At 38.2% G+C, this 16081-nt stretch overlaps 1 protein-coding gene across 4 annotated transcripts in view; it reads right to left on the bottom strand.

Annotated features, from left to right (window-relative positions):
• The window catches only part of rb1cc1 (RB1-inducible coiled-coil 1), a 212872-nt gene that overhangs the window by 184652 nt on the left and 12139 nt on the right, over positions 1-16081 (bottom strand). For all 4 annotated transcript variants that reach the window (XM_060823471.1, XM_060823474.1, XM_060823473.1 and 1 more), the window contains one exon: positions 3798-3913. In XM_060823471.1, the coding sequence (XP_060679454.1) occupies positions 3798-3868 (71 nt within the window). In that variant the 5' untranslated portion in view covers positions 3869-3913. The remainder of the gene's footprint in view (positions 1-3797; positions 3914-16081) is intronic.

The following is a 16081-nucleotide window of genomic DNA, read 5'->3' as shown; positions in this document are numbered from 1 at the left end:
TTGTTGGGTCACATGGTCAGATAATAGCAACATGAGTTCACGTAGACAGCTAGTAATATTTTCATTAGTATGCCACGATACAGGGAGATATTGTTACTTGGGAATCTGAATTTGAAAGTAGAGGTGATTAGGTTTTCAGTTTCCATTCTGTGAAGGGTAGGTTTTTGTTTGAAATGTCAGGAAGTTACTTGGTACAGTCAGCTAAATGCATAACTTCCAAATTGTATGAAACTAAGATACATGCCTAAATGGGATAAAGTGAGGACTGCAGATGCTGGAGATCAGTGTCAAAAAGTGCGGTGCTGGAAAAGCATAGCCAGTCAGGCAGCTGCCAAGGAGCAGAAGAGTCAATGTTTCGAGCATGAATTATTCATCAGGAAGTTTCCTGATGAAGAGCTCATCCTCGAAACGTCAACCATATGTGCTTAAATATCTATTAGTTAATTGATGAAGTGTGTACAATGAGGAGTTTTACAACATATAAAAAATGGAGGAGTCAGCTTCAGCCTAGGAGGTTCATCCTAACAGAAGGGTAATTTGTTAAACCTGCTGACTGTAGGAGTTTGCTTTATGGAATCGCTAGATTCTGAGAATTGGTAGAAAATATTGGGCTGTCAGAACCAAAAAGGAATCCATAACCTCAGAAATGAAACAAGCCAGTTAAAGAAATTGAGGAGTTAAAATATGAGTGATACTTCACTAGGATGAAGTATCTATAAAGGACTGCCTAAGAAATGAATTGAACACCTATTTTTGGTGTTAATATTAAGATTTTTTGAAATTATAATTTTGCTTTGTTATTGTCCTTCAATGCAATAAACTTGTGTTTGTGTGTTAAAAGAACACTGGCAACTCAGTACGTTTGGTGACTAATTGCCACAGTAACCAGACTGTAAAAATAAAAATCATCTATTAAATCAGGTCTTACTTTGAGATCTGATTTGCCCAGAATTAACATCAAGTGGATGTTTGAATTCTCTCTCTTTCATAATGCAGAATTCTATGTTCTCACATCTCTGTCATTGAAACACATCACACCATTTAAGAGATTATGTTGGAACTGCATACAACATGGTTCAGCCGCAGCTACACAGTGTGAGCAATTCTAGAATTCACATTATAGGAGGAATCTGATAGCATTGGAAAGGTTGTGGAGGAAATTTATCAGGAGGTTGCCAAGGCTGGAGAGTTTCAGCAATGAAGAGAGATTGAACAGAGTAGGGTGGTTTTCCTTAGAGAAGAAAAAACTGAGAGGACATGATTGAGATGTATGAAATTATAAGGGGCACAGATACAGTAGACAGAAATAAATTTCTTCCCTCGATGAAGAATCATTGCTTAGGGGACACAGATTTAAAATAAAGGGCAGAAGGTTTACAGGAGATAAGGATTGTTTTTGCCCACCCAGAAGATGGTGGGAATGTGGAATGCGCTGCCTGTAACTAACTCTACCTCCTATGTTCACATTCATTAAATATAACATTTTAAAGAGCATTTGCAATGTTAAAGACATGAGGCTATGGGCCAAAACTTTGATCCCACAATTAAACCATGACTTTCAATAGAAAAAGAATATCATAGCAACCAGGTTGGCAAAGTGATTCATAAGATGAAGAATGAACTGAGAAAATGGGAATAGTTAAATGCCTGCTTTTGACTAGCATGGATTTGATGAGCCCAAGGGCATTTTTGTGTGGATCTCCATGGTTTTATCACAATTTAGTTCAACTGCAAAGGATTTATTAAATATCACCCGAGGTATAAAAGATGCATTGATGTGTTGAATTATTGACTTTAAGTTCAGAGCTGCTGCCAGCACAAATATGACCAGAATTCACAAATTAGATCATTCAGAAATAAACCAAAAACTACTAACTTTATATCACAATGCATGCTAGGTTATGGATCAATGTCTATTTCTTGTAGCATTACATGGCCAAAAACTAATTCTAGATCATAATAGGCAGAAGCATGTTAGAAATGTTAAAGAAAGGACTTCATCCACATGGTTATAAGTTTTCGAATTTAAGTCTTAGAAAAAGCCAAGATCAAACATGGCACTTCATGCACTAATATTTTTCCCAATGCAAAGTTATACTTAAAATAAAAATCTCAATTTTGTCCAAAAGCAACATACAGCAAAGGAAATAATTTGTTGATTTTAACAGACAAGAAATTGCACAAGATTCACCAGCATTAAAAAAAACATGATCATTGGAGTTTGGATCATCCTGACCATAGAAAGACTTGAGCCATTTTTTCCCAAACTATCTTTGATGTTAAAGTGTCAGCAATATTGTATTCTCATCCCTTTCTCATATTTATGGTTCAAATCTAAGAACCAACTGAGGCAAATTTCAAATGGCAAAATACAAAATAGTTCAAAACAGAGCTCATTGAGCTTTCTCAAAATGAAGTTTAAGACTGTCACTCCAACGCTGATGCTTCATTCAACTTCTGCTAAAGAAACTATTCCAACTTCAGTTAAACTCATACCAAGTAGTATAGAATATGAACCCACTTTTCAGCCTACAGTGGAACAGAAGCAAGACATTTATTATTGGATTTCCAGCATCTGCAGTTCTTGAGGATTTTTTAAAATAGCAAAACATATTGCTTCATTGTAAATTTTAAACAGCAATCCAAGGCAGGGCTTTTTTTTCAGAACTTCTCCCCATGCATCAACAATAATGTTAGTAAAAATAAATGTGGGTCAAAACAGGAAAAGAACTTATGAAATCTGTACAAAATGCCTTCTTTATGTTATAGGCAATGCAAATCAACTTAGCTTGGATACAAACCTCAAAAGGAAGACAACTTCAATGACTTTTTTTACCCACAGCAGACCAATCATAAAATATTTGCGGATTGGAGACAAGATAAAGGAAAAAGAAAAACCATTTTTTTTTAAAAAAATCTAACTACCAACCATTTATATAGATATAATTTAGTTCATTAAAAGGAATAACGGACTTTAGCTCCTATAATGATTACTCAGCACATGTATTAAATTTTGTTATTTAAACACGTGTGATTAAAGACAGAACCTTTGAAAAAAATGTTAATAAGTGTATTTTTGTAGTACCAATTATAAAGCACGTAATGCCCAGACCAGGAATAACTGACAGATATCAATAACACAACAAATACATGAACTGTTGAGTACAGGAGTTGGGGTGTCATGTTGAAATTATATAGGACATAAGTGAGGCCTGTTCTGGAATACCTGTATCCAGTTCTGGTCGTCCAATTACAGGAAGGATATTATTAAGCTGGATAGGGATCAGAAGAGATTTACCAGGATGTTGTCGGGTATGGAAGGTTTGAGTGGCTGGGAATAGAAGGTTGAGAGGCAACCTGACAGAAGTTTATAAACTTATGAGAGGTATAGATAACAATTGTCATCTTTTCCCTAAGATGGGGATTTCAAGACCAGAAAACACATTTTTAAAGTGAGAGGACAGAGACTTAAAAGATAGGAGGAGCACTTTTTGTTTCCACAGAGGGTGGTTCATATGTGAACTGAACTTCCTAAGAAAGTGGTGGATGTGGGTGCAATTACAAACATTTAAAAGACATTTGGATAAGTATGAAGAAGAAAGGTTGGGGGGGGAAATATGGGCCAGGAGCAGGCAGGTGGGTCTAGTTTAGTTTGGGGTTATGTTTGGCATGGACTGTTTGGATGGAAGAGGCTGTTTCTGTGCTGTATGACTGTATGGCAATATAAGTGTTTTCTGCAAGAAGAGGAGTCTTTGGGATCTGCAGATATTGGTAAAATTCTGAAGATATATACTTACGTCTGTACTGCAAGTTCTGTGTCAAATGTAAGAGTAGTTCCAGTGTTAACCAGAAATACATACAACTTCATATTGTTCCTGACACTTTCTTCTGTTTCACTTCAGTCATTTGTCACCTATTCCCAAAAAAAATTATAAATGCACAAGTTTACAGCAATCAAAACTAGAGTTGTAAGCAATCCAAAGCTATATCCAAAACAATTGCTCAATGTAACTTAATATTAACTGTATGCAATAATCTACATTTCTTCTGAAGTTGAACGTATAAAACTGATCTTCAATTCACCAGGATAAATTGTTATAATGCAGTTTGGTTCAGCAGCTTGTGTTACAGAAAAAACCCACAAGATTCCACAGGTTAAAACAGAAGAATTTTTACAATACAAAGATTCAAACAAAGCAAAACCTAAATACTTTTGCAACAAAATACATTCTGAAACCCAGAATCAACCAAATGGAGCAACATGCAAACTGCAGTCAATTATAAAACTATAAATTACGTATTAAATGGCAAAAGACAGGTCTTGCAAATTAACCTAGGTCCACTTAGCATATGACATCAGCCTTAGTCACATAATCCTTCAAAACTCAATCTTCCTTAAGTCTGTGGAACTGAAATTATATGATTTAGCTTGATCTCCAGCCCAAAGCAGCACACTGTATGAATGACACATGAATAGTCTTCACAAAATTGTACAAGCCTGCAATGCCTCATAAAAACTTTGCTTAAAACCATTTTAATGGCATAGGTTTACCAAATACATACGTTTTACTGCATCTTTGTACAAATTTTTGGATTTCACTGATATCTTCTAAAGTGGCCTTTACTGCGGCACTAGAATCATCTACTGATTTCAGATAGCCAGTATATCTTGTACAGTTCAACCAGTTTAAATCTCCAGAGAAATTTTGATTTCTAATCTCAGTTTAATTTCCATAGAACTTGCACCTTTTTGTAGATTTTTTTGGTACGTTGCAGAGTCGGGAGATTCATAATCCTCTAAGTGAAGAAATTGTTTGTCTAAACTTGAAAGGGTCAACACTTCAGTTGTAGGCTCAGCAAACAGGAGGAACAGCCTTTGACATCTACTCCAGTACATCTGCAAGATTTTCCCCAATATGACTACATTTCATGGCCTTAAAATTGTCACAATCCCTTTGGTAAGAACTGAGAAAGATGGTATGGGAAGTATTGTTGACTGGGAGTGAGAGAATCCAGAAATTCAGCTTGTGACCCCACTTGGGTTCTCAAACACCACTTTAGGAAGTCCTGATCTGCCATGCCAAACTTGTTGAGAATCTGATGTTTCAGTGAGATTACATCAGATTCTTCTAAATGACAAAGAATAACAGGTCTCTTCCATACAAGTTCTGAAGAGAGAACATACCCTCATTCTCATGTCAACTCTTTCATTCAAAAATTAATTCAATGGACATTGGCCAAGTCATCTCAAGGTGAATAGTTTGATCTTTAAGAACACAAATACTGTACAAGATTTCTAGTTGTCATCTCAGCAAGGACTGGCATAATTCGAACAAGACCTCCTTCAGACTTCAAACCTGTTATTAGAACAAGGGACAAGGTTTCGGATTTTTAGATCATTGGGTTCTCTTCTGGGGAAGGTTTTACCCATACAAAAGGGACAGGTTATACCTGAACCAGAGGGCTCCAATATCTTTGCGGACAGGTTTGCTAGATCTGTTGGGACAGCTTTAAATTAAGTTGGCAGAACCAGAGCATCAGGTCACAAGATGCAACGAGCATAGAGAGACTGAGGAAGGGTAAATTAAAATGGCAAGAGGACAGGCAGAAAGGCAGAAGGAAGCAATGCGGACAACATAGCAAAAGTAAAATTGGGTGACAGAATCATATGCAAAAGACAGGGAGATTGCTAGATTCTAAAAGGGACAATGAGGACAAGGGTTCTTTATCTGAATGTCTGTAGTATTCAAAACAAAGTCCATGAACTTGTTGCGCTAATCAGTACAAAGGGGTATAATTTAGTTGCAATTACAGAAACATGGTTGCAAGGTACTGATGACTGGGAATTAAATATCCAAGTGTATCAGGTAATTAGGAAGGATAGGCAGGAAGGTAAGGGAGGTGGAGCTCTTAATTAAGGATGAGATTGGGGCAATAGGGAGATCTAAGGAGCAAAATATTGAATCCATTTGGGTGGAGATCAGGAATAGTAAGGGGAAGAAGTCACTAGTGGGAGTAGTCTGTAGGTCACCCAATAATAATGCTACAGTGGCATCGGCAATCAATTAAGAAATATCTGATGCATGTACGAATGGAACAGCAGTAATCGTGCACATCGATTGCCTCTACCAATTTCATTTGGCCAATCTTGAAGAGGAGTTCACAGAACACATCCACGATAACTTTTATGAACAGCATGTTACCGAACATAAAAGGTAGCGTGCAATCTTCGATCTGGTCCTGTGTATTGAGACAGGTAAAATTAACTACTCCACCAAAGATCCTCTCAGAAAGAGTGATCACAATAGGACTGAATTTTAGATGCAAATGGAGGGTGAAATAGTATAATCTAAAACCAGGGTGTCCTGCTTAAACAAGGGGAGACTATAATGGGATGAGGAAGGAGTTGGCTAAATTAGGCTGGGAACACAAGTTATATGGTGAAACAGTTGGGGAACAGCGGAGGACTTTCAAAGAGATTCTTCACACTACTCAAGGAAAGTATATACTGGTCAAAAACAAGGATAGCAAGGGTAGGAAGAGCTGGCCTTTGATAACCAAGGAAATAAAGGAAGGCATCAAAGTAAAAGTTCAGGCTTACAAAGTGGCCAAGAGTAGTGGGAAACAGGAAGATTGGGAAAACTTTAGAAAGCAAAGAACCACAAAGCAAGCAATAAAGAAAAAGAAAGATAGATGAATTCAAATTAGCACAGAATATAAAAGCAGGTAGGAAAAGGTTTTATAAATTCATAAAGTAGACGTAGATCCTTTCCAGGATGAGAAAGGGGAATTAATATTGGATATTGCAGAAACAGCTGAGGCCTTGACTAACTATTTTGTGTCAGTTTTCATAGCGATGTGTCTAACACACCAAAGGATGATGTTAGAGATACGATGGGAGGTGAGAATCCCAATTCAATGGTTATCAATAAAGGGTAGTGTTAAGCAAACTTGAAGGTCGAAAAGTATAAAAGTCACCTGGTCCTGACAGAATGCAACCCAGGGTGCAGACAGAAGTGATATTAGTAAATGAGTTAGTGGTAATTTAGCAAAATTAACTGTACTTCGGGCAGGTCCCAGTGGACTGGAAGTCAGTGAATGTCACGGCGCTGTTTAAAAAACTGTATAGACAAAAGGCAGTTAACCAAAGGTCAGTTAGCATAACATCTGTAGTCGGGAAATTGCTAGAGGCTATCATTAAAAAGAGGAAATAGAGAGATATCTGGGTGGAAAGGGTTCCATCAGGCAGGCGCAGCATGGATTCAGGAAGGGAAGATTGTGTTGGACAAACTTACTGGAGTTCTTTGAGGATATAACAAGCATGGTAGATGGTGGGGAACAGCTGGACATTGTATACTTGGATTTCCAGAAGGCCTTTGACAAGGTGCCACATAAAAGACTTATCCTAAGAGAAGAATACATGGAGTTGCAGGGAATGTACTAGCATGGACAGAGGATTGGTTAACCAATTGAAAGCAGAGAGCTGGGATAAATGGATGTTTCTAGGGTTGGAGATCAGTGGTGAGCAGGGTGCCGCAGGGGTTGGTGTTGGGCCTGCAATATAGGAAACCAAGTGTACTATATCCAAGTCCGCTGATGACACTAAATGGAGTGGAAAGTGAAACAGTGCAGAGGATGTGGAGGGTCTAGATAGGTTTAGTGAAGGGGCAAGGGTCTGGCAGATAGAGTACAATGTTGGGAAATATCAGGCTATCCATTTTGGAAGTAAAAATAGTAGGTCAGAATATTATTTAAATGGCAAAAGCTTGCAGCATGAAAAACAGAAGACCTTGGGAGTTCGCATATGAATTGCTGAAAGTTGATTTGCAGGTGCAACAGGTAATCAGGAAGGCACACGGACTATTGGCTTTCATTGCTTGGGGGGGGGGGGGGGGGGGGGGGAGTTTACCCTCTGATGAGAGGATGAGCCGTTTGGGTCTGTACTCACTAGAACTTAAAAGAATGAGAAGGGATCTTATAGAAACGTATAAAATCTATAAGATACAGGCAGGCAAGTCATTTCTGCTAGTAGATGAGTCTAGGATTAGGGGACATTGGCCTCAATATTAGTTTGGGGGGGGGGGGGTAAATTTAGGACAGAGATGATGAGGAACTGCTTTTTCCCCAGAGAGTAATTAATCTTTGGAATTCTCTGCCCAAAAGAAGCAGTAGAGACAGCTTCATTAAAATATATTCAAGACACAGTTAGATGGGTTTTTACATGATACGAGAGTTAAGGGTTATGGAGATAATACAGGTAGGAGGAGGAGCGGAGATAACGGATAGATCAGCCATGATCTTAATGAATGGCATAGCTGCCAAATAGCCTACTCCTGCTTCTATTACTCATGAAACTATTAGAAGAGTGAAGTGAGTGATACACGGATGCAGTCACTGTTGGACCGTACAACCAACGAGCTCATGTTATATTGACTGGACAATCCATCTTCATGATATCAGTTGAGGGATTTAAAAATAGTGGCCAAGGCATTAAAGGTTTCTCAGTTGTTCCTCAAAAGCATGGTGGTTTCTTTGAGATCTGCTCTAGCAGTTTTAGCTTTGTATTTCACCCACAAAGTAACATCTTTGACAGTGCAGTACACACTCAGTACAGCTGACATTATGCAAAGTGAATGAAGAGATTTTGAATCCACAACTTGGAAACTCGGGTTGATAAAATGGTATAAAAATTAGCAAATAAGAGACCATAAGAAATATGTGAGAAATTTAAAAGTCTTTTACACTGGAACATGCTTCTGAATGCCAAATTCTAAAGACACTAGACTTAACTATTGCTCTATTTTCTCCTTTAACAAAAAAAACATGATCCAACCTTTCAGAAGAAGTATAATAATCAGCATTAAATAAGTACTTCTAAAAGATTGATGTGTTGCTGTTTCCAGCATTTCCACTGCTCTTTGTTTCTTTGGAAATTGGTAGTGTAAGCACTACATAGGAATACATTAATAGAAATATGGCCAGCTTAACAACAGACAGCATCATTAAAATACAAAATCTAAATAAATGTAATCCAGGCATTCAACTCAAATGTGACAGGAAACAAATTTTGCTGCTACTGATGTCCCACAAATTGTTACAAATATATCTCATATTGAACTGCTATCTAGTTTCTGAATTTATTTCATTTAACGTCTCAAACCTAAAGGCAGGGCAGTGCTGTGGTCACCCCTACGAGAAAAGCTAGGTATACCTGTGACAGGCAAACTGGTGAAATTAAGTAGACATTTCCCATTCACTTGTCAAATTCTTTCCATGCAATCTTCCAATCCCTGGAATTGGATATGATCTGCCTTCATTACTATGTTTGGTTTTGCAATAATTAATAGTCTTTATCGCCTAACTGGTTTAAACACCACAACTGGTATACTCCAACGATGGCTTGATTCAATATCATTGACCATCATGTACTAATCAGTTGTTACTTGATCATATTTCTGGATTGAACCTGTAATGTTTTAGAGTAACTTATCGAGTCCCTTAGCATCATATTCAGAAAAGACTTTTCTTCCTAGCCTATTCATACAATTCAATTTAAATTGAGTTTGTAATATCTTTTCCAAGTCACTTCAATAGTTTTCCAGAAGTGTTTATTTTTAAATTCACTTGTGGGACAAGGGTATTGCTGGCTGACCAGCATTTATTGCCTGTCCTTAGCTGTCCTTGAGAAGATGATGAGATTTAGACTTATTAAATATGTCACTTGTACCTAGGTACATGTACATAAATGTCACTATGCTCTGGCACCATCTTGGATTACAGAATAAATTAGTATGAGAAACGGCTTCAACAGTTCATCTTTCCCTCTCCATAGACTTCATCCTTTCTCTTCTGTAGTCAGCCATCCCGCATCGCCCCCAGGGCTCTGAAAATGTGCTCCGACTCTGCCACCACCAGCATTGCTGCTCCTGCATCTGCCGCCTCGGAATTGAAGGCAGTCACACTGCACAGAGGACATCAGGAGGCGACCAGGGTCTTTCAAACTAAAAATAACATTATATGCTACCAAGTTACTGAGCTAGAAAGACGACGCGAAGGGGCATTGATGTGGCTTAATCCACTGCATGAGCCTACAAGTGGCTAAGCCCCATGCTCAATAAGCGAATCTAAATAAACATAATTCAGGCCTTCAACTCAAATAGGACAAAATATAACTCTGCTACTAATGATGACCCACAACACTTTGCAAGTGTCTCATACTGGACTACTATCGCTGTTCTGAATTTACTTCATTTAGTGCCTCAAACCTAAAGGCAGACAGTGCAGTGGTCACCACTACCAATAAAATCACAGCTAGGTGAACCAATGATAGGCAGACTGGTGATGTTAAGTATATATTTCCCATTCACTTGTCCAATTCTTTCCATGCAAATATTCTAATCACTGGAATTGTCCCATGCTCAGGAGTCAAACTCTGTCAACCCAGCTGCTGCCATCTTGAGGTTTAAAACAAAAGATTTAGGGTGTGACGACACTGCTCCTTTAGAAAGGTTAGGTTGTCCTTGTTTTTTTTCCCCAGATGGGTTGTAAACACATGGATTCCGAAATATCTGCATCTTACCTACTTGAAGAAACTTTTAAGTTTAAAAAAAACATTTGTACAATGAAAGGGAAGTGGTCAGTTCTTCCAGCTCAGCTATGCTCTGTTTTGGTTTGATTTTAGCAAGCAGTCAGCTTGAGGCTGCTGGTCAAGGAAGCAGCTACATGGCAGATGGTGTTCCACGCTGAATTTCTCTGCCATCTCTCTCCCCTGTAATACCCTGTGTTTGATTTTATCTTTATTGCCAGGGGGATGTTTAATGGGGATTGGTGCAGGAATTTGGAACAGCATCATTATGTTAGGAAAATCAGCTGGGTTTTCAGATAGGTTGTTATTCTGTATTCTGTTCTCTCTTGTTTGTGTTTCAATTGGTAATCTCGCAAATAAATTCTGTTTTGTTTAAGACTAAATGATTGGGCCAGCTGCACCAATCCTGGAATATGCAAATCACACCTGCTTAAAACAACTAGCAAAGTAAGGGTCCAGGCTACTTTCTTGAAATGTTTTAAGGCAGTCTGGCCTTGTCCATAACAAGGGTGAACTGTCTTCTTGAAACACTATAGTCCATATGCTACAGGTAGACCAAAATGCCCCTAGGAAATTGCAAAATCTTTGACCCAGTGACACTGAAGTAACAGAGATATTTCCAAGTCAGGATGGTGAGTGACTTGGCAAGCAACTTGCAGGTGATGTTTTTGTATCTGCTGCCCCTATCCTTCCAGATGAAATTAGCATGGTTTTGTGAGGTGCTATCTAAGGATCTTTGGTGAATTTCTTTGGAGCATTTTGTATATTGAACATACTGTTGCCACTGAGCATCAGTAGTGGAGGGAGTGGATGCTTGTGGAGGTGGTGCCAGTTAAGCAGGCTGCTTTGTCCTGGATAGTATCAAGCTTCTCAGAGCTGTACTCATCCAGGCCAGAGGGGAGTGTTCCATCATACACCTAACTTATGCCCTGTAGATGGTGGACAGGCTTTGAGGAATCAGGAAGTGAGTTACCCACAGCAATATTCCTAGTCTCTGACCTGCTCTTGCAGCCACTGTATATCTATTGGCAAATCTATTTACATTTCTGATCAATGGTAGCCCCCAGAATGAGAGTGTGGTGGTAACACCATTGAATTTTGAGGAGTGATTAGATTGTCTTATATTGGAGGTGGTCACTGTTTGGAACTTAACGTGAATGTTAGTTGCCACTTGTCAACTGAAGTCTTGACACTGCCCAGATCTTGTTGCATTTGAACATGGACTGCTTCAGTATGAGCTGCCATAAATAATGTTGAATATTTTGCAATCATTGGTGAACATCCTCACTTTTGACATTATGATGGAGTTAAGGTGTATAAGATGATAACATAGTATTCCATTAACTTTTTTTCAGCCACCCCACGTTACCCTTTCTGATTACTGGAAGGTCAACTTGGGAATTTTCTTATTGTGATTATTTTTGAATCACCTGATATTTTTGTTTTCCCTACTTCTTTCATTACTACACCCTTGACTATCTTTGCTATCATAGAAGATCATGATACAATTGCTGATTTTATTTCTGCCAGGAATCTTTCTTCTAGCTAAAAGTCACATCATTGAGTTTGCTTCTGATTTGGTAAGGATCAGTAATTGAACTTCCACAAAGACAAGTATAAACGCAGTAGCTTATATCCAGCAAGAAAGTTCTGAACTTTGGCCAGTTAATTTGCTTTAACTTTCATTGATTATGGACTACTTTTCAGCTAAATCATTGGGTATTTTCTCTTAGAAACTTGACATATTAGGCCCTAACTGTAATGTCATTGAGAAATAATTTGTAAACCAAACCTCAATCAATTTAAGGGGACCTCTCACCTCATGTTCATATAACAGTTCAAATGATTCATTTGCATATCCCTAATGGCAGTAACAAAGAAACCCTTTTATTACAATCATTAGAAAAATAAGCTGTAATCATGAACTTTAAAGTGTTATGAAGTTGTGGGTGGACTGTACCTTTAAGACAGTTAAAAGGCTGGCAAGGAGGGAGCAAGCACACAGTACTGGAAAATTTAAAATGTAACATTTTTGTGCAACAGTTAGCTGTAGCTGTGAAACAAAAACAAATTCAAATTCATCCAGTTTAAATTATGCCCAAGATACCAAACTCCAATCAAGTTTGAATTTAGTATTTTGATATTAAAACCAATGAAATGATCCAATGCTTTGGGGTATAAATATCAGACATTTTGACCAGTTAGCTAGAAGGAAGAACTGCCAAGTCACCAACAAGTATATACTGGCAGCAGAACGGCTCTCTGAGAGGTACCTGTCTATAAGTTTGTACATAGACATCAAGGCCAACCTGGAGAGAGAATCTATAAAGGAAGTTCAACAAAGCTGACTGGTTTTGAAAAGTGATTTTTTTTTTGTAAATTGCAATCAGGATTGTTTTTAAATTTGACTAGTATGGTAAAAGGGGAGGTAAAAGATAGATTTAAGAGAAAAGAGTTGTAAATAGTTGTCAGTTAGTACTCTGTTAGACAGAAAGAATAAAGTGTTAATTTTTACTTTCAATTGAGACTTTTGGGACAATTCTTTGCCTCTCAAACTTTAACAGATTACAGCATGGGGTGAATCTTTTCTGTGTTGCTGGTTTAAATTCACAGAGCGGTTTAATATTAAACAAGAGTGTAATATTGTTCAAATGCTCAAGATAGTGGATAATATTGCCAACAATTTTTTTTCATGTTTGTGACATTTAATTTGAACCAGTTTGATTGTATTTCTTTGGTAATCCATTTCTCCTAACAAAACAAACTAACCATAGTTGTCACAACTTTCCCCAAAAATGCTGCTTCAGAAAATCTTGCTGAGACACCCTTAATTGTTAAATATTAATTCTTAGTCTTGATTTTAGGTAGGGGTCCTAAACAATTAAGACCCTGTTAAGTGGTCCTTTGAAAAAAATTGGGATCAGAATTAAGTATTTAGGTTTAATTGATCATTGGGGATTCTCCACTGCCTGGTAAAATTTCACTGCATTCCTGGATCAAATAAATGTCTTTTAGCTGGTGTTTTTGTAATATCCAAGTGACCTGCCATTGAAATTTTGTGAGCCATTCCAATACTCAGAAGGAACCATCAGCTGAGAGTCTACTGCTAATTCCTCTTTTGCTGGTAGTTGAGACGGTTTCGATTTCCTCATCAGCATTTTGCCTTTTAAATAGTTATTGTCAGGTTGATTCAATTCCCACTTAGGCCGCTCAGTAGAATTCTTTCAATTCAGTATCCATCTACAGCATTTCTATTAAAAAGGAGGGTGGGCTTAACACACCCGCCTCATTCCCAAAGATACAAGTCGATTTTATGGAGATTTGTTACACTACAACTTCTCCATTTAAGGTACTATTCGATATAAAGAGCCCAGTTTGTAACCTTCAAGATTATCTCCAAATAGTATTTTCTCCACCATTAACTCCTTTGGAAGGTAAATGGTATCATCAGCTGAAATCAGTGATTGACATCCTCCAGTGATTTTGTTTAGCAGTAAATTCTCTCCTTTTGAAAAAATAAATATTCAGCACCTTCAGAAGATCAATAATTGAGGAGGAATTTTCTTACCTGTCCAGAGTTGTCTCTCCCTTCCTAATAGGTTCTGAAGAAACATAGCCCACTGTACCACTGCTATAATATAAATACCCCGATTTCCAAAGGTCATTTTCTGAAGATACCTTTGGCATTCCTACAATGACAACAGTTCTCTCATTTAACCCCCTGCAATTAATTTTAGGGTAGAAAGAAAATATGCTTCCATCAATTTTCAATTAGCATTTTCCTTTAAATAAAAAAGCGTTGGCATCCATCTCTTCCTAAAATCTATACCTATTCCATCCCTTGGATTTTCCATGGCTCCAATTTCTTTATGGATTCTCATATCACCATTTTCTGAAATGTAATGGTCTGTATGAGGTGGTATAGGTATCTACTAAAACTATAGTTTCTCAGATCTTTAATGTTCGCCACTCAACTAGAAATGTCTTCAAAGGGATACTATTTCAGAATTCTCCCAAAGTCATGATTGCTGTCATGTTTTCAATTTTTTCCTAACTTCAATGATTGAAATCATTAATCTCATACCAGTTCTTTTTAAATCACACAAATTCAAAAAATTTGTGTTCCTTTCTTATGGTCCTCAATTTTAGCCGGTAAATTTCAAAGAAAGTCCAACAAGCTCGAAGGATTGGTCATCAGCATAAACAGGAGAAAGTGAGTCTGCAGATGCTGGAGATCAGAGCTGAAAATGTGTTGCTGGAAAAGTGCAGCAGGTCAGGCAGCATCCAAGGAACAGGAAATTCGATGTTTCAGGCAAAAGCCTTCCTGAAGAAGGACTTATGCCCGAAACGTCGAACTTCCTGTTCCTTGGATGCTGCCTGACCTGCTGCGCTTTTCCAGCAACACATTTTCAGCATCAGCATAAAAACTTGCATAGTTTGTAGATTGCTTTTCTGACCAACTGGCATACACATTCATATGTGTATCCATAAAAATACTAAAAAATTTTTCAGGCATTTTTTTCCCCCCATTTCATCTACTCAGCTACCTCTTCAAATGAGGTGAAATATCTTCTCATTTCATTCTCTGGAAAATATAGGCACAAAACACAGATCTTAAGATGCTGAACACCTTAACTCCCCCTCCCACTCCGCCAAGGACGCGCAGGCCCTTGACCTCCTCCATCGCCAGACAATGGCAACACGACACCTGGAGGAAGAGCGCCTCACCTTCCACCTAGGAACCCTCCAACCACAAGGGATGAATGCAGATTTCTCCAGTTTCCTCATTTCTCCTCCCCCCACTTTTTCTCAGTCCCAACCCTCTGACTCAGTACCGTCTTCTTGACCTGCAATCTTCTTCCCAACCTCTCCACACCCACCTCCTCTCCGGCCTATCACCCTCACCTTAACCTCCTTCCACCTATCGCATTCCCAACACCCCTCTCCCAAGTCCCTCCTTCCTACCTTTTATCTTAGCGTGGTGGGCACACCCTCCTCATTCCTGAAGGAGGGCTTATGCCCGAAATGTCGACTCTCCTGCTCCTTTGATGCTGCCTGACCTGCTGCTCTTTTCCAGCAACATATTTTTCAGCACAAAACACAGATGTTTAGTTGAATTAAATCCCATAACGGAATCAAAATTATATCAGAAAATACTTCTTCTTTCCTCCTTTGCTTTAAGTTTTTCTCTAGCCAAATCATTGTCCATTACTTGCTATTTACAGTTTGAGCTTTTTAAAGTTTTATTATAGCTTCTAATGCTTTGTTTCCATAAGATATCATCCCTTCTTAATGAAGGAATGGTCTCTGATCACATCACCTCCTCTTCTACAAATCCTCCTCATGTCACCTGAAGATGTTATACCCCAGAATGTTGAGATGCTAGTCCTCTCACAACCACATGTTTCTGTGATAGCAATGATGCTATCTTCCCAGGTATTAATCTGCACCCTCCGATCATCTGTCTTACATGCAACACTGCTTGCCTCAAATTAA

This window comes from Hemiscyllium ocellatum, chromosome 4 (assembly GCF_020745735.1).
Source record: "Hemiscyllium ocellatum isolate sHemOce1 chromosome 4, sHemOce1.pat.X.cur, whole genome shotgun sequence".
In the NCBI taxonomy this organism is placed as follows: Eukaryota; Metazoa; Chordata; class Chondrichthyes; order Orectolobiformes; family Hemiscylliidae; genus Hemiscyllium; species Hemiscyllium ocellatum.
The sequence above is the reverse complement of the archived record's forward strand: the minus strand, read 5'-3'. Positions and strand labels throughout refer to the sequence as shown.